The 18,665-nt window shown below is 42.5% G+C and overlaps 2 protein-coding genes across 3 annotated transcripts; both read left to right on the top strand.

Moving 5' to 3' along the window:
- Nucleotides 1-84: 84 nt before the first annotated feature.
- THG1L (tRNA-histidine guanylyltransferase 1 like) lies at nt 85-4,294 on the top strand (the record flags this gene model as incomplete). Of its 2 annotated transcripts, XM_082771868.1 has the most annotated exons (6): nt 85-269; nt 621-797; nt 1,254-1,423; nt 2,175-2,263; nt 2,845-2,952; nt 3,513-4,294. In XM_082771868.1, the coding sequence occupies 6 exons, from the start codon at nt 85-87 to the stop codon at nt 3,672-3,674; spliced, it is 891 nt and encodes a 296-aa protein (XP_082627994.1). In that variant the 3' UTR covers nt 3,675-4,294. The 2 variants fall into 2 exon arrangements, with proteins under 2 accessions (XP_082627994.1, XP_082627995.1); XM_082771869.1 differs by lacking the exon at nt 85-269 and having other exon boundaries at nt 677-797; nt 1,258-1,423.
- A 1,230-nt stretch (nt 4,295-5,524) lies between these two features.
- Nucleotides 5,525-18,665, top strand: LSM11 (LSM11, U7 small nuclear RNA associated). The gene is made up of 4 exons (XM_082771666.1): nt 5,525-5,967; nt 8,136-8,275; nt 9,000-9,083; nt 10,691-18,665. Exons 1-4 carry the CDS (start codon nt 5,526-5,528, stop codon nt 11,093-11,095), a joined length of 1,071 nt encoding a protein of 356 aa, XP_082627792.1. The 5' UTR covers nt 5,525; the 3' UTR covers nt 11,096-18,665.

Here is an 18,665-nt window from a genome sequence, read left to right as displayed (position 1 = left end):
GGCGTTAGGGGCATAGAGAGGTCCTCCCGGCTGGCTAGAAGGGCCGCGGGGGGGGGTGACGGCGCTTCCGGTTCCGCCCCGGCCATGCGGGGGTGCTGGCGGGCGGCGGCGGCGGCGGCCATCGGAGCGGGCGGCGGGCGGGCTGCGGGCCGCGGTCGCTTCCCCATGGCTAAAAGCAAGTTCGAGTACGTGCGGGACTTCGAGGCGGACGACACCTGCCTGCCCAACTGCTGGATAGTGGTGCGCCTGGACGGCCGCAACTTCCACAGGTGGGGGGCAGCCAATGGCCGGGGCGCTTGGTGCGGGGCCGTTGCCATGGCGACGGGGTGGGGGTGGGGGGGGGGTAAGGAAGGGAGCCTGAGGTGCTGACACCCCCCCCAGGGTGCTGCCCCCCCCCATATCTCATCAGGGTGAGATGCTGATGGGACAGAGCACGCGTTATCCCGAAAGCATGAAATTAGTTTTCGTTATTTTTTGCCTATCTGCAGACAATTCGTCATTGTTTCTACCTGGATACTACAAATCACTGTACGTAGAAAATAAACATGGTGAAAATGAGCGGATTAACATTTTCGACTAACATTTTAAAAGGTTCTAAGTGTCCCCTTTTTGCTTCGAAGGTTTGCTGAACAGCACGAGTTCAAAAAGCCAAACGATGACCGCGCTCTTCACCTGATGACCAGGTGTGCCCAGACAGTGATGCAGGAGCTGGAGGATATCGCTATCGCTTACGGGCAGAGCGATGAGTACAGTTTTGTTTTCAAAAGGAAGAGTAAATGGTTTAAAAGAAGAGCAAGGTAACAGCTGCTTTGATACCAAAGTGAAATTGCTTTTAACATCTCTCTGTAAATCTGTCATTTGTTTCCCATCTTTCAATCTGCCTCTATTTCTATGCAGAGACTAGGAGCTGGGCCGTGTTTAGCTGTATATTTGGGTGTATATGCCACAAGTAGTTCAAGTTCATGCAAACTCTTTGCATGCATTATTTCTGTAGTTTTCAGTGATGTGGAGCTTTAAAAAGTTTTAATTAAAACAAGGCTTCTTCTAACAAAGTGTTTCCTTTTCTAAAGTCTTCTCCTTGGTTCCTAGTACTTCTCATTTTCCACAAGACTGCCATTGCTGCTCTGTTGTACTGTTATTTAAGAAATGATGCTGTCCATGGGAATTACTGCTGTTGATACCTCAGAAAGTCATGGATATATACAATCATATTGACAGATCCATTTCTTTTTCTTTTGCTTTATGTTTGCAAGTAAGTTCATGACACACGTGGTCTCGCAGTTTGCCTCCAGTTACGTTTTCTATTGGAAGGATTATTTCAAGGACCAACAGCTTCTGTACCCACCAGGATTTGATGGACGAATTGTGCTGTATCCCAGCACCCAGAACTTGAAGGACTACCTCAGCTGGAGACAAGCAGACTGTAAGCATTTCTAGAGAACTGTGCAGTTGAATTGTCTTCCTGAACAGAAACATCCTTATGGGCAATGTGTCTGCATATGTGCTTAACAGTGAAAGCACAATTTGGTAGGGTAATAGTTATAAATAATACTGAGATCCCCATGTTGGGATGTTGCGGAAATACTGGCTAAAACTTTAAGTCTTTAGACTCGTACTGTATTGGTGCATGCTGGCAGTGAATTCATCATAGGAAATAGTGATAGAATTCATTTATTTTTTTTTATAAGTTTTTAAAACCAAGATGGTCTTAAAGGAAGAGATGTGAATGTTACAATTCAAGTCGCATAGCAAAAGTATTGCATATTTCATGCTGAAACAGACTGTTGGGTTTCCTTTGTAGGCCTCTATGAATATGTAGTCCCTCTTGTTCAAGTTAAAATAACTTTTCTTATACAGAAGCACCCTTCCGCCTCTGCTCTACCTCTCCCTTTTCAGAAGCATCATGAATCTGTCTTCTAGTCAGTTGTTGAATCATAGAACAGCTTGGGTTAGCAATACCGTGTAGTGCCATGGGCAGGGACACCTCCCACTAGATCAGGTTGCCCAGGGCCTCATCCGGCCTGGTCTTGAACAATACCCGGCACATGAAAAATGGATCAGAAAGATTCTGTCTATCTCTTTGGTTACAATTCTGGAAGTGAAGTTGCTTTTTTCTTTCTCTGCATGTTTGGTCAGATTTAGTAAACACTGTATCTCTTTCTATTTTTCTATAGGCCATATTAATAACCTTTATAATACGGTGTTTTGGATGCTTGTACAACGAAGTGGTTTGACACCAGTGCAAGCACAGGATAGACTCCAGGTAAAAATCTCCTGAGGTCTTGTTCTTCTAGGTACAGAGAAAATCATCCTGTTTGCTGAGTTGTGTCTTGCCTACTCAGCTCTGCCTTTTCTTAGGGTAATCATTTTGTGGATGTACATTCAACAACTTTTTTAATTTGTAAAGATAATATGATTAGCAAATGCATTTTAACTGGAGTTCTAACAGGACTTTAATTTTTTAATTAGTGAGTTCAGAAATCTTAAAAACATCACGTGACCATCTAATATCTGTAAGCAAGAAGTAAAATGGGAGGATTCAGATACTATGGATTTCCAGACCCTCCTGTAGTACTGTCTTAGTGTGCAGATTTCAGCAGATCATTTCTGGTTTTCTGCTGAATTTTGTTGACTCTTTCCAATTCCTCTTGAAAATGTAAAACGGATTTGGGAAAAAAAAAAAAGCAACAACCTTTTTTTAATATCCCTGTTTGGCTGTTGAAATAATTACTCTAGTTGGAAAGGAAACTGCACCTTGTAATTTAAAGATGAAAAACCTGTTTATTGGTTTGTTTATTTGTTTGTGTCTTTGACAGTTGTTGTTCTTTTTCAATTTTCTCTCAGGGAACGCTGGCTGGAGATAAGAATGAAATTTTATTTTCTGAATTCAACATCAACTACAACAACGAGCCTTTGATGTATAGAAAAGGAACTGTCCTAATATGGCAGAAGGTAAAAACTGCATTACCACATACTTCATGTTCATGTTTGGGGTAGCTAAACTGGTATGGTAATCACTGGGGCCTGTGCCAGGCTCTTCGGAGGATTGGTTCTCAAGTGTTTCCACTGCAGAGGTACTAGAAACTTTCAGTCAAAAAAAAAAAAAAGTACCTCAGCTCATAGTATATTTAATACTCTTTTCCTCTAATGGAAAAGAACATAGTAAAGATTGCAGCTCTTATTATTTTTTCTTGGTAATCTTAGACACTTTTGAGGTTTCCCATTTGGTTTAAGTAGCTCCAAATTAAATATTTTATTTTATTCAGGAATAGTTGGAATGAGTTACGTGAACTTGTAGGTAGTAATTCAAGCCACATGATGATGACGTGCAGTTCCAGCTACTCATGTTAGTCATCAAACTGGTAATAGATTCTTCGAAAAAATTCATCATTCAAATTCTATAGCATGCTATAGGGTTGATGGTTATTTCTGCTGTATAGTTTTTTTCTCATCTGTTTGTGAATCCCCTCTGAAGTCTTACATGTTTGCTAATGTGTCAACTCTGTTTTCAGGTTAATGAAGTCACAACTAAGAAAATAAAACTGCCAAAGGAAACAGAAGAACAGGAAATTGAAGTGACACGGACTAGGACTAAAGTTGTTCCCCTGCACTGTGACATTATTGGGGACCAGTTCTGGGAGGAATATCCTGAGATTCTGGCTGAGGATAGTTGATATCTCTGCTGAGTGTAATTGGTAGTTAATGTTTTGCTCTGCGTGGGTTGTTGGCACCTGAGGAGCATGGACGGTGGCTGGCAGAGTTCAACTTACATTCCTCTTCAGCAACTTCAGCAGAAGCTTTACAGCAGCTTTTAGCACTGTGGTTGCATGAAAAAGAGGCATTGGAATGTTGTCTGACACACAAGAATATATCCATTTGGAAAATCCAAAATCATATTATATTTTAAATGTTAAGAACTCATCATAAACCAATTGTTCCTTGTAAATGCGTATTTGTAGAAAAAGCATATAAGAATGTCAGCTATTTCTATAGCATTTAAATCATTGGGTATTGTACTGAATTGCCAAATGATTAAAAACAAACAAAATTAAAAAATTGTACATCTGAGCAGCTAAAAGCAGAAGAAAAAATACTGCTTTTTTTCTTTCAGATAAGAGACAGTTGGCATTTAGTATTAAATTTCAAGGCCACTGTGTTTGACTGACCTTAGCAACAAATTGTTCAACTGCACAATGTCTCATCCTTACAGAAGGGAAAGCCTAGCAGTTTCTTTGACTGATTTTAAAAGCTTTTGTCAAATGTACAGGATTTTTATACTTTTTTAAATATTAAAAACTAGTGATTTATCCTCTGCTGTGTTTATTATTTGACTTTCTCATTACTAATATTTTTAGTAGTAATTAGTGAAGGTTTCAAACAGTTAAGCTAATAATGAACCTTCCTTTTTCTGAGAATGGAGGATAAGTCTGTGCATTCGTGATAGCAGTTTCCTGTCCCCAATGTATACTAATGCTGAGCAATAAGAGAATGTATACTGGTTTTAGCTTGTTGAAGGGCCTGTTTAATTCCTCAGGAAGAGGATATGAGGGAGTGTGTGGTGGTGATTCTGAATGAATCATTGCACCGCAGTCATTTAGCATTGGGAACTTCCCATCTGTTTTTCTTTTTTGTGTGTGTGTGCTTTGGTCTTGTAGCACAACTGTGACTTGCTTGACTTTGATGTGCCATGTTGCTATCTAGGGCTTGACTTGGGAGCAACCGCTCCAGAGGTGGTAGTGTCTGGATTTTGCATTCTGAGCAAAGATGAAAATAACTTTGGCAATGACAATCCTCCTTGAAGAAGCATCATGTAGGGATTTTTAATCATATGACTTCCTGATAGATATGGAGCCATATTATGGTATGTCTGTATTAGGTTCTGTTGTCACGTGTTTTCCCATTTACCTCATGCTGACAATGATGTGTAGTAACTAAACGTTATTTATGTATGGATATAGAGTTTTGAACCAAAATATAGATTGATTTTAAATGCTGGGGGTGGGGTGGAGAGGGGTTGAAGAATGTTATGGACTCAATGAAGCACCTGGTGTCCTCCTGCATGAAGTTTCTTTGGGGCTGTGAAGACACAGACGCTTCCTGAGGGTGGGGAGCAAGCTCGGCCTGATGTTATACTGCTGTAACAACCATTAAATTTATGGGAACCAGTTATGAAAGGCTAACGGTAGGTGGGGGAATCTTACAGTAAACCCCCCGCAGCGTTAACGTGTCCTGTGACAAACGGGTCTGTGCTCTCAGAGGAGAATGACCCAGCTCGCTGCAACACCGGGACCGCCAGAGGCCTCTGGCGGCTGCAGAGGGCAGCAGCAGCGACGGGGGAAGCCGCAGCTCGCCGCCAGCACCGTTAATTTCTCATTAACTCACCGTTAATTCGCGCCTCCCCGCGCCCCGCCTCCGCGGGCGGTGCCTGGCGGTCTCCCCTCCCGGCGCTGCCCGGTCCGGGCCCTGCTTAGCTTGCGGGGCCGGCGCTGCAGCGCCCCTTAGCGGCGGGCCGGGCGCCGCCCGCCATGGAGGAAGCTGAGGCGGCCGCGGAGCAGCAGCAGCGGCGCCGCCGGGCGGGGGCCGAGCGCTCGCCGAGCCCCGGCCGCTTGGACGTGAGCTCCAACCGCTTCGACCCGCTGCTGGCGCTGTACTCGGCCCGCACGCCGCTGCCCTTCCCCGGCGCCCCGTGCTTCAACAACCTCGCCGAGTACGAGAGCTTCCAGCGCGGCCTGCTCCGCCCGCGGGGCCGCCGCCCCAACGCCGCCGCCTCCTCCTCCTCCTCCGCCGCCGCCCGCCGCGGTCCCTCCGCCCGCTCCGCCCGCCGCGGCCCCGCCGCCGCCGACCCCGAGCGCATCCAGCGGCTCCGCAGCCTCATGGTCAACGCCGGGCCCGAGCAGGAGGCGGCCGGCGGGGGAGCGGCGGCTCGGCGGAGGAGGGCACCGCGAAACGTCCTCACCAGGATGCCCCGTAAGGGCTGGGGGGTGTGGGGGTGTCAGGAGTGGGGGGACTGAGGTATAGGGGGGATGGAGAGAGGGGAGGGGGCCCAGGGTGGGTCACTGGGTGCCGGGGGCTGTGGTGGGGTGTGGGGGTGCGGAGTGAGGTGGGCAGTGGGGTGATAGGGGCATGGAGAGGGACTGAGGGAGCTCGGGGGGGAGTGGGGACTGTGGGCTGGGTGAAATGGTGAACGCAGAAATGCTCACTGGGGGTGATGCTCGTGGTGTTGTGGTGCCATCCTCCTTGGCCAGTTGGTTGGTCACATTCATCGTCTTAATGGAAAGGAAGGGTGAGAAAGTGTTGTGCTTCCAGAAGTGCTGTTCTGAAACCTGGAAGCAGATTTCAGCCCATGGAGATAGGAATTAAGTGATAACCACAGCGTGAGCCTGCAGCACGCTGTGCTCTCGGCTGCTAAATGTGCATCCTGGGGGGGTAAATGCAGCGCTGGTGTTTCTGCTGACCTGATGATAGAGCAGCGGGTTGAGGCAGGAGGGAGCTGTGATGATAAATTCATCGTCTGTAGGGATGATACAAATTTCTTGTGTAAACTTCCATACACAGTCAGGGAAATAGCCCCTGAACATAAGGGGTGCAACTTGTGGGCCCACACCAACAACCAAATGGGATGCAAATTTAGTGCGCCTAATTAAAAATACTGCAGGTTTATTGCAGTCAAAGTATCTCTTCTCATCACTAGCATCACCTTAATGCTCTTTATAAAAAGACAATGCCCAAAATGTTCGATCCTGAGTGCCTAAAGCAGAACCTTTTTCTTGCTTAGACACCAAAACAATGTATTCCTGTCCATAGGTTCTGTATGATCTGCAGTCTCATGTCAGTTGAGGGTTTTCCACAAATGCAGAGGGTCTGTTTAAGTAGGATTTCCAATATAATTGACCTTAAATATTGATTCAGGATCTTAATATAAAGAATTTGTATTTGGATTACTGTGATTGAAACTGAAAAAATGCACTGTGAAACTTAACTGTAGCAGTGGTCTAGTGAAAAGGTTACATGTTTCCATTACGAGCACATATTTAATATCCACACATCTAAGATGAGACAGCGTGGACTTTGAAGAAGACTGGCTTGACTGGCATCTACAGTGCTGTTCAGCAGTCCAAACAATTCATTTTTTTTCAAAACTGTGTGCTTTCCCTGCAACTAGGGGGCCTGTCTGCATAGCAGGTTGGCCTGTGTTCGAAGCTTGGATCCTAAAGCAATAGCTGCCTCTGGATGCATGTAAAATATGTGTGGCTTGTGCTTTACTGAGTCCCACGGTCGTGTTGCTGTGCTCTCAGGCAGCTATGATAACAGGTGGCTTGTTTCTTAAATTCTGTGTGTCAGAAATGTAAAATGGACTCAAAATTTTGCCCGTTGTGAGGAGTTGGCAGTGCCTGTTTGGAATCAGCTCAGGAGAAGCAACTTCAAATCATCTCGTATTTACCAAGGGGCAAAGAACTTGTGCAAGCAGTTACCGCAGAGCAGCTAGAAAGAATAGGAACAGGATGGATTATGCAGGTAGAGCTGTATTACCCAGGTAGCGCTGCAAAGCAGTGTTTTCCGTGAGGTCTAATGGGGTGCTGACAAGCAAAGGCATAGTTGTAAATAAAGGTTCTACTTGATTCTACTTTTTTATAAAAGTTGGAGATAAAGTTCTTGTGTAAAAGAAACATAGCGATCTAAATCTGAACTCTAAAAATCCTAAATCTAAAAGGATCCTATAAATTCTCAGGGTTGGCTAGAAACAATACTGTGTCCGATTAAAAGCATCAATCCGGTGTAGTGACTGTCACCTGTGGTTCCTGTGATGGATCTCTGAGTTTGTTATCAGTGGGCCAAAAACAGCACAGAGACTTAGATTTTCACCTAAGGTTGATTTGGATATATGTTAAGTAAAGGCAAACCTTCGTATTTTTTAAAGCCTTTGCTGTCCTCACTGTAGGAAGTGTTTTGGTGATCTAGTAATTACAGCCACAGTACATCACACTGCCCTGGGGCTTCTGGTTTCATTTGCTGTGAAAACTTGTGTTGTACCAAGACCTGCTCTACTTCCATAGTAAAGCGAAGTATTTCTACATAACTTTTTTTATGAATGTATTTTGTTGAAGACTGATGATGGTGTTCTCTTTCTGTTTTAGTCCACGAAGGCAGCCCCCTTGGGGAGCTCCATCGCTGCGTCCGAGATGGTGTAAAAATCAATGTTCATATCCGCACTTTCAAAGGGCTTCGTGGAGTCTGCACAGGGTTTTTGGTTGCGTTTGACAAGTTCTGGAATATGGTAATGACTGTTCCAAGCCCTTGGTTTGTAACTGCCCCTATTGAACGTTTGAAGTTTGCAACAGGTTTAAACAAATTACATTTTGAGAAGATTAATGTGATTTTGTGGTCCATAAATGCTCGTTTGCTCTTGCACTGAGTGCTGGGTTTCAGACTTCTGCTTGGTGTTGAATTGGTATGTCTGGGAGATACCTAGCTGTTATAGACTAGGTGAGGGTGAAGGAGTACACAGCAGCTTCAGAGATTTTATATAAGAACCCAGGAAGGTGATATATGAATACCAGAAGCTTCCAAAAATATCTCTGCATATTCCAATCTTATAGTGGTAGCCACTTCTTTGATTTCTTTCACCAACAAGTCACTTGTATGTCAGCTTTGTCTTTGTTCTACCATATGAAGATCTTAAAGACAATGGCTGGAACAGCAACTATTACAAATTTGTGAGCCTAGGGGTGTGACAAGCTTGGAAATTGGTGGAAAAAATAGAAGGATTTTGCAGGTGAGGCTCGGATTTTGTAAGTAACGCAGAATGGATGCTAGGCTTTGCTGTTGCTTTTATACCTCAGTACAACTTAGCTGATACGAAGCCAGCTCCAAAGAACAGCTTGTTCCTAGGACAGATTTTCTCTCAGAGTGTAATTTCATAATGCTATGGCACAAAGATAGCCTGAAGTCTCTTTGTGTCTTTTTATAATTTTGAACTTTCCATTTCTTTAATCTTCTAGGCCCTGACAGACGTGGATGAGACATACAGGAAACCAGTACTGGGCAAAGCTTTCTATGCAGAACCTCAGCTCACACTAACCCGGGTAGGTAACCATTGATGTTTTAATGTTTGGAATATCCCAGTTTTCAAAGCAGTTAAAGGGGAGCATTGGCTGGAAAGCTATATTTATATTTGAAATGTTTCACCTCCTTTTAGTACAGATGACTCTAAAATTACTTGAACTGAAAAAGAAGCATTCTGACCTTTTTGAAAGTGCTTTGGCCATAGTTCTCTGTTACAGAAGTTCCACTTTAGAATTCCTAATATGAGATCACAATTGCTGCCACTGCTTAGTACAACACGCTGATCTTCTATAAGCTCAGCGTGTGGTTTTTGATTTGTCCTGTACTGTCTGGCTTTATGCTGGAACTATTTTCTGCCCTCTGATAGCCAACATAAGGCCAGCATAGATACAGTATTTTGTGCTCTAACTAATTTGGTAGAACAGTTGGTTATTTTTATTTTTATTTTTATTTTTTTCATTTGTGATTGATGCAGTTCTGTCAGGTGATTTGGCAGCACATAACTCTGATAGTGAAGTTCACGGAGTGGCAGTCCTTGTCTCTAGTCAATGGCACTGAATGTTTGGTCACTTGAACTTGTAGTCTTGCTACTGTGAAGCAAGCCTGAGATTCTTTATGCCGCTCCAAAGCAAGATGCTTTTTGGGTCCAGCTGCAAAAAAAAAAATGTTTACAAAGTTGAAAACTGAAGATATGATAGATTAACTTCTGAACAATGAAGGAAAAAAATGCGGCAGGGCTGTGCCTGTTGAATGGCATAGCGTGGGGCCTTTTGAACATCAGGGAGGCACCACAAAAACTTTTTAACAGTTTTATTGCAAAGAATTTGCTTTTAGATTCCTGCCATTTAAATCTATTTTCTGACAGATCCCACTCTTCCTAAGTTAAAAATAATCCAGTTGTCATTGCTCATCTTAGCCCACTGTCACAGGGACTGGCTTTCCATCCTGTTGTTAGGAAGAGACAGCTTAACCAAGAATCCTTTTCATTTGTCAGCATTTCATCAAAGCTTGCCTGCTGCCAGAGTAAAAGCAGTTTCTCTCCCAGTTTCTGTGCTATGTATTCCCAGATTAATGAGTTCATCCCGTGCTTTGGGCCTGCTGCTGCAGCTTTTATTATTTTCCTATTGTTTTTGGCCTGCTCACCTCCCAGAAGTGGCCTCCTTCAGTTTGTTTGGAGAGCACGAAGTGTCATTTTTTCAGCACATACTCCTTGCTGTTTGAGGCCCCTTATCTTTGGGATTCGTGTCCTGCCTTAGGACACAAGGGTGGGAAGCTCTCTAAAACAATTTGAGAACAGTACTAGAGGTCTGGGGAAAGTGAGCTAATGGAGCAACTTGGTAGCTTTCTGTTGTTCTTGACCAAAGTTAAATGATACCACATAGCAACATTGCTCCCTGAATTAAATTCCCTGATGCTCACGTAAAGATGCTTATGAATGTGCGGGAGATGCGTTCACCCTATGTCATGGCTTGATTTAGCCAAAAAATATAGTATTTATTCCTGGTAAAGATTCTTCACCAACTGGACATCTTGAGAACTGATTTGGGATCATAATCAAATGAAACGCAGAACACGAGGCTTTTCTTGCTTTATGAATGTGGTCATATACACAAATGTTCCTTTACAGCTGTTTGACAGACTCAAACTGCAGGATTCCTCAGTAAAGAAGGGAGCCGACTCAAAGACTGTCTCGGGGGAGCTGGCCCTGACAAATGACTCTCAGATGCTCGGATGGAAAGGTGGATCGGGACGAGGGAGAGCAGAAGATGAGCGTGAGAGGCAGAAGCGCTTGGGCAGAGCTGGAGAAAAGAAGATGGCAGGTGACAGTCTGCATCTGACAGTCAGAGGTGAAGCTGATGTGGGGAGCGGGACTGCTCACACAGAGGGTGCCAGTGCTGGTGGTACCCGTGCAAGAAGCCAGTCACGGAGAAAAAGGAGGCCCAAAGTGGATTATCAACAGGTGTTCACACGTCACATAAACCAGATTTTTATTCGAGGAGAGAACGTCTTGCTTGTCCATTTAGCACATTAACTAGGCTGAGCCTTCATCAGTGTATTTATTTGATAGCATGAATTGCCGCTGCAGCTCTCGTTACTATTTAGCTTTCTCATTAAGTATCATGGTACTGTGACTGGTTTCCCATTACCCTAACAAGGTAGGGGAAGTGTTTCTAACTGGAGCACCCTGAGCTTATTGCCAAAGCAGCCTCCTTTGATCCATGCTGGGGGTCTCAGGACAATGTCAGCAGCACAGTTTTATTCTGTGAGATGAGGGAGGTAAACACAGGCCCCACTGCTCCTTAAAAGTAAAATGAAGCAACGTCAAGAGGATTGGTGGGGAGTGTTGGGTTACTCAGTTATAGGAGCTAATTGTGGCATACATTTAGGGATCTTAACATTAGTTCTCCACCTAGAATGAATCACAGATGCTACTTTCCATGTTCTGAGTAATCTCAAGAGAAAATAGCTAATGAAACCAGCAGTTTATCTACCACCGTTATGTGGATGTCTTATTTTCCAGACATAATTCTGACAGGCATTTTGAAACAAGTCTATAAAAAGGTGGAGTGACATACTACTGATGGCTATTAGCCTCCTCATAGTTAGCTCTGTAAAGCCCTGTGTGATAGAAGACCTCTTCCCTTAATTGGACTGCTCTTTTTCTGTGAACGATTGTAGGATTTTAACTTGTTTCCAATGTCAATGCTTACGCTTCTATTTGTAATGCTGTGCTTTTGCTGTGCATCACCAGCAAGCAGCTAACGTAGCTGATCCAGGGACCTCCTTTTATGGAGTTTATCTGTGAATGTTGTGGGTGCGTATGGAAAGTTGTACTTTTATGTTTCACCCATTTGGTTCTTATTGTGATAGTGAAGTTTACAAAGACATAGTTTTTCTTCTCAGATATAAGCATTTGTGCTGAGCACAGTTGTACTGTATCTAAACGCCTTTCGAGTTCCCTCTAATGAAACTAGAGGTGCTCTGTCTTCAGCTGTTCTCAGAAAGCAGAAATCTGCACTAGTCTTTCCTATCTGTATGAATGATGCATCACCTAGTTCCAGCTGAACTGAGCTTTGAAGGTGTGCCTAAAATTGTTATGAAGTATAAAAGTCAAACTCGCCTCATCAGTGCTTTTATTTTATGATCGTTCTTAACTGCTGCAGATCAGGTCAGGCTTCTGCAGGTATAAACCACTTTCCAAGAGCTACATGGAAAAGTTTGAGAGAAAATGAAGCTGTTACATTATCTAGCCTGTTCTCTTGGATGTCAAAGGACACTAGATTTCACACTGCTATTCCTGGATTCATCTCAACCACCTTAGGCTTTGCAGCAGCTCCTGTGTTTAAGATGAAGATGTGAAATTGCCAGGACAGTGGTTTGATGAGACAATTGGTAGAAGAACTTTCTAGTACTTTATAGCAAGTGTTTTATTGCATTTTGAGGTTGTAAGTCCTTGAACTGAGTGACTGCATTCTTGAAAGATGTATTTCTGTTGCTGCAAGTGCAGCATATTGCTTGCTTGTCATTAGGAATATGTCTGGTGCTTGGGTGAATTACAGAAATCATTTAGCAGGAGTTCCTGGACACGCAGAGCAGCTTGTATGCCTCTGGGGGAGCCTGAAACTTTTATGTCGACGTTTCGGATGACATGGGGCTTGGATGACTGATCAGCTCAGCCCCTGAGCTGCAAACCCAAGTTCAGACCGGGACAAAAGTGCCTCAGATTGAAAAGTACTGTAGAGGCAAAAAAAGAATATTTCCAATTTCTTATACATTGTTACATTGCTGTAATCCCTTCTGACTATGAACTGAAACTAGGCACTGCAAAGATTCTTCCCTTGGAGGTTTTTGCTTCCTCTCCTTCCGTGCTGTTCTTGTTTGTATGGTTGTGGTCCACTGTTGTCCCAGCTCCCTTTTTCCCTTCTCCTTTCAGTATTTTGTCTCCTTGGGATGTTCCTTTCTAAACTCTGGTTTAGGAAGATTGTTCTTTTATTCACCCTTATTTGTCGTGGTTTTCTGAACCTTCCCTGGTTGACTTTCCATGCGCTTGACAGCTGACCAGAATCCTTCCAGTCCTTTTAAACAAAGGCTTTGTTTCTGCTCCTAACTTCTCAGCAGCTTTTATTGCAGATGAATTTTTTTCATCATTTTGGTTTTGGTTGTGTGTTGTGTTTTTTTTTTTTTTTTTTTTTTTTTCCCCCTGTGCTTTTTGACTGGTTTGGTTTTATTTCAGTTTCATGGGATGACTGTCTTTGCCTCTTCCATTCATGAATGCCAAAGGCTACTGATTTTGACACCTCTCCTCTTTTGTACTTGACCAAAGGGTGTCATATCTCCCACTCAGGCCTATGTACTATGCCATCCCATTGAATTCTTGCTTTTCGTTACCTCAGATCTCTATTTGTCTTTGTCTGCCTATGTTATCCTTGTGCATTAAATAAGATACAGCTACCTTGAATGTTCTTGCAGCTTTATGGCCCTCTTTCCTTGCCAGCTGATACTTCACCAAATTTGCAGTTTCTATTAGAAGTCTGTGTTTCCTTTCATCAGAAGTTTTTTTCTCTTAAATCTAACAAGTGTTTGTTGTTTCACATCTACAAGTTTATTTTTTTAGGTTTTATGAAAAATGCTGGTGCTTAGACTTGCATTTGTGCCTTGATTTTTATATCATGACTGATCCGTTCTTCCAAAATCATCACCTTATTCAACAAACATGGTTAAGAACTAGACAGTATGTGTTTTTGTTTGTGTTTTTTTTTTTTTTTTTACCCTCTACCTCATATTAAAGTGTTCATCCTCTTTTCTCATTGTTTTCTTATCTGTGGAAATGGTTAAAGTTCTCTCTTCACTTCTGGGTTTAATGGTTTGTTTGGTGGCTCTTCTTTTCTTTCCTACTTTCCTATCCACTTCTCTCAGTATTTCCAAGCTGCTTCCCAAATACAGGCTCCTCTATAACTTCAGATCTTTCAAAGAGTCTTCCTTTTCCCTACTTTTTTGGATACCGTATCATTTTAAGGCCCATTATCAAAATGCTGTTTTATGAACTTTGTCTCTTTGAAACACAGTATTTGATTGTGACTAAGCAAGTGATCCTGCATGTGTGTTGTCACTTGCATGTTTAATACTTCAGATAAAGTTACTCTTTAAATAAAATTGAATGTGATGTTCTGAAGTGGTCTTCTACCTCACTTAAATATCCGTGTACATGTTTTAAAAGAAAAAAAGAAAACAACTTTGTTATTTTTTGTTGTTTCTGGTTATTTCTTGCCATGTTTTTCCTTTTCAAAACTCAGCGTAAAATCCCGGTTCTTTGTTCAAAAAGCTGTCTGCCTTTGCCATTCCTCTGTTGCTGCAATGTTGCAAAGAAGGTGACGTGAGCAGGAGGCAGTCTTAAGAAACAAAGAGCTGTGTGAGTGAAAAAGCTCTGAGCTGAGTATAAAGAATACCTCAAAGGATCAATATGCTGGTAGCATTCTGCTCAGTTCTTATGTGACGTTTTCAGCCTGATGGTTAGCAGCAATTCCTAAAGCGTATTTATTGTGAGGTACCAAATTATTGCAATGAGCAAAGTTTTCTGAACTACTTTAGAAGTGTTGTGGTAATTTGAGATTTTTTTGGAATAATTTCTAACATAGCAGACATGAAACTTGTGAAATGTTATGATGCCAGCTGCAAAAGTGACATAATGAGATAGTCTTGGAATTAAGCTGTGCTGTCACAGGTATTTCTTGCCGTATCATCACATACCCTGTAATTGCCAACATAGTTCACTAGGGAGCAAAGTCTCACAGTTATGAGTATCATGACTGGGATTATTTCTTGGGAAACTTCTGCACAGGTGTTTCATTTTTATCAAACAATTCTTAAAAACGGCTGTGGTAATGCTAAAGGAAGAAAGCTTGGAGAAAGTGAGGGTTTTAGTTTCTTCTCTCAACAGACTAGTCCTGCTTGGTAATTGCCTGAAAATTTTCTGATCTAGAGACAGATGCTTAGCATGTTCTTACCAGCTGATTACTGAAATAGTCAAGAGCAATAGTTTTCTATCTGCCTCTGGTTCTTCAGTTGCTGGATTCATTGTTTCTGATGCAGCTTTTACTTCTATATCATTCAGAAGCAGGGGTAGGTCTCAGCAGGAGAAGGCTTGGCTGCCCACTTTTTCTTACTGCCCCTCCTTCAGGAGAGTTACCCAGTCTCATTTTGTGTCCAGATAGCCTTAAGATTATTCCTCATTTTAATACTATTCTCTGTGAAAATAGCAGCAGACTTTTGAAATTGCTTGGTCAGAAAAATTATCTATCTTGGGTCTTTTGCAGTAAACTCTATTTTCTACTCTTTTCCTTCCCAAAGTGCTAGGTTTTCCTAGTTTGCTGTTGCAACCACTCACGTGAGCTTATGAATTGCAATGGGTGAAGAAGTGTTCAGAAAAAAAGAAATAGAGAAAAAATGTCTAATTTTTCTTAATACGATGTTCTGTCCAACATGCTCCCCATGCTACCCTTCCTATTGCTCAGTGACTGACTTAAATGAGCCAGGTGGAAACACTGATTTCCTCTGGAGTCTTGAAAGAAAACGGGAAGGCAGGAGGGTCAGGAAACTCTGAAAACACAAATATCTGAAGTTATATATATCCAGGTAAACTTTCTGTCTTTAATTAAACAGATCAGGTAAGAACCACTAGCTTAAGCTAAAAGCTCTTCAAGTGGATAAAGCTGCAAGGCTCAGTGCTACAGCCGTTCAGTCAGTGCAGCAGCACTGCTGCAGTAGCACTGATGCAGAGATTCCTTCAGCCAGGCAAGCGTTTTTCTGAGACTGTTGAGTAATATGTTTGTGTCTGCCTCAAAGCATAACTGCAAAATCCTGTGAATTAATATAAAGATGTTTTCTGTTCTTCCTGCATTGCAAAGTGTAAAATAGAAATGCTAGACTATGCGCCTTCCACAGCCTGGAACTATTTCGGTTCACACTTTTGCTTCTTGACATTGGCTTAAAAATTGGAAGCTTGTGGTGTAGCAATCCTAAGACTGCCTTTGCTGAGACATTACAAAAGGCTAACATGTACTAGAAGTGATTTTTAAAAATGAAGGGATTACACAATCTGTGGAATTATGTGATACTGACTGATATGGTGACTAAAGGTCATGTTATTGTAATTAAGGTGTTGAATACCAAAATCTTTATTCTCAAGATATTAACAAGGTGCACAGATGGAAATGTATGAAGCCTCCACTGGAAGGAGAGGATAAAAAAATACTTCCCTTCTAGTGAAGGAAGATGATCTCCCTAGAGTGAGGTAGTTATTTCAAAGCTATTTATCCCAGAATTTCCAGGCTTGCTAAGAGGTGGGTCTAAGCAGGCCAAAACCCAAAGTGAGTTAGGCACACACAAAGAACAGAGCTCAGAGAGACATGGGTCAGTTTGTAGACTTGAGTATAAACAATCTAACCTTATAGTGAAAGCTTCCAGAGAAGCAAATCCAGTTTGTAGTAATCAGATGTCTACAGCATTATCTCCATGCAAAGTTTTCTTGGTATTACTATCTTCACCCATAAGAAGATGGCAAATAGAATGGTTCATGATGTGTTGTCGTTTTATCTTGTTCCAGTCTTGTTCAAGAAGCTGCAGTGTACTTAGTGGCGAGATCTGAGTAGGTGGATTTTTCTGTATTTTTCATCACAGCTTTTACTGTGATGTTGCTGGTGTATCAGCAGGAAAAAGCATCATTTGTTACGTGATAGAAATGTGCTGGTTAAAAAGCTTCCTTTTGAAAAGCGTCCTTTGCTGCCAATAATTACCCGTTAGTAGCCTGGGCAGAATTAAAATGAGGCCACTTGGGAAGAGAGATGCAAGGCAGACCGGTGCTTTTCCTCCATACGGGCACTGCAGGATTAATGCACTGGATGATGACTTTTTTTGATAGAATAAATTGTGTGTAGTCTACCGTAAATATAATATGTACCTCTCTGTACATTTTCCCAACCACAGGCTTTCACAGCATGCTGAAAGTGGGAAAGCAGGCCACGAAACAGGAGGGGAGAGGAATTACTTTACTGGGTGATAACTTCTCAAAATGGGAGGTAGCCTTCACAATTCCTGCTTGTACGTTTTGGTGTAATTTGGCCAGCACTGGGCTGTTGTGCTCTACAAATGAAGTCGTGAGTATGCAGAGACAATTCTCCAGTGCAGCCGCCGTTTGTTGTGAACATTTCGCAGCACATGAACTGTGCCCCAGGAGTCTCTGCCAGACTCCAGCCCTAATAACTGACGTGTTTGATCCTGCCTCTCAAATTTTGCAGAGGAAATCCAGTGGGAGAAAAAACAACTAAGCAAATTTCCTCTTTTGAGGCAGGGATGGTAGGAGGCTTGGTTATCCTTGTTAGCTTTCTGGGGGTGCAGGAGAAAGGACTACTTTAGTGGAGGAATATCAGAGATGGCTTGTCTCATGATGTTTACAAGTCCTTTTAGATGTCACTGTAAGTGCTCTTGCTCTTAGCTGGTAGAAGTGAAGGCCTGTCAGGAAAGGAAAATGGCTTCTGATGTTCCTGGATAACTGTTTTATTAGCTGCTACCTTCACAGTGTACACTTGGATGACTTAGCTGAAGAAAATTAGTACACCTGAGACTTTCAGTCAGTCTTGTATTCGTTTAGAATGAAAAGTAGTTTGATCAGTTTGTGTAAAAACATATCCATCCTTTTTTCCTCTCAAAAGATCAGTGCTCTCCCTCAGGAAAGAAATGAAAGCTGCTCCTGCTCCTTTAGCGATTGCTTCTGATTTCCACTGCTTTAGAGCAAAGTGCAGCTGTGTCATTGTATCTTCCGCTTGACAGATCATCCTGAGATGAGAAAATGAAAGAAGTGTTCAAACCAAAATGGGCATTACGAGGGGAGCAGTTGTATTGACCTCTTTCCAAATGCTGCATGCATCCAGTATCGCTGCATGGGTTGGGACTTGCTAACCAATTAGTCATTTATAAAACTTCCTAAGTGAAACACAGAGGAACAGCGTGACCTACCAGACTGATACGAGATTGGAAGTCAGATGCTGACAAATTCCAATCTCACTACTGCCACTTGCTCACTGAATGGCCTTGGCAAGTCACTTTCCCTCCTTCTCCCTTATGCTCCAGAGCTGTAATACATCTGAGAGCAATCCTTGCCTGTCTCATGAGGATTTGGGGGAGCAGTGAGTGCTATACAAGTGCTGTGTATTGTTATTAAAACTATAATATGTCAGGTAGTGCAGATACATAGATCATCTGCCCTCTTCAGGCACTTGACTGTTAGCCTTATGTCTAGGCACACCAAAAATGTGCAGGATATCAGGTATAATGACGCATTTCAGTCTTGAAATTACTCGTGTCTTCAAGGTCAGATTTGGTGACTTCAATATCTGTTTCACAGCTGCAATACCGTGTTTCCGTCTAATGGTGATAAATGAGAGTGTAACTTGTTTGTAATTCCTTCTCTGTCTTCCTAAATATTTTGTTTCTTAGGAAGCTGATGCTGCTATGAACATATTGAATAATACTGAATTTGCAATATTCTGCTTTCTAGATATAAATGTTTATATTTAAAAGTGCTAAGACTGCATTGCAATAAATAA

Source organism: Aythya marila (genome assembly GCF_965140915.1).
Source record: "Aythya marila genome assembly, chromosome: 14".
Classification (NCBI taxonomy): Eukaryota; Metazoa; Chordata; class Aves; order Anseriformes; family Anatidae; genus Aythya; species Aythya marila.
The sequence above is the reverse complement of the archived record's forward strand: the minus strand, read 5'-3'. Positions and strand labels throughout refer to the sequence as shown.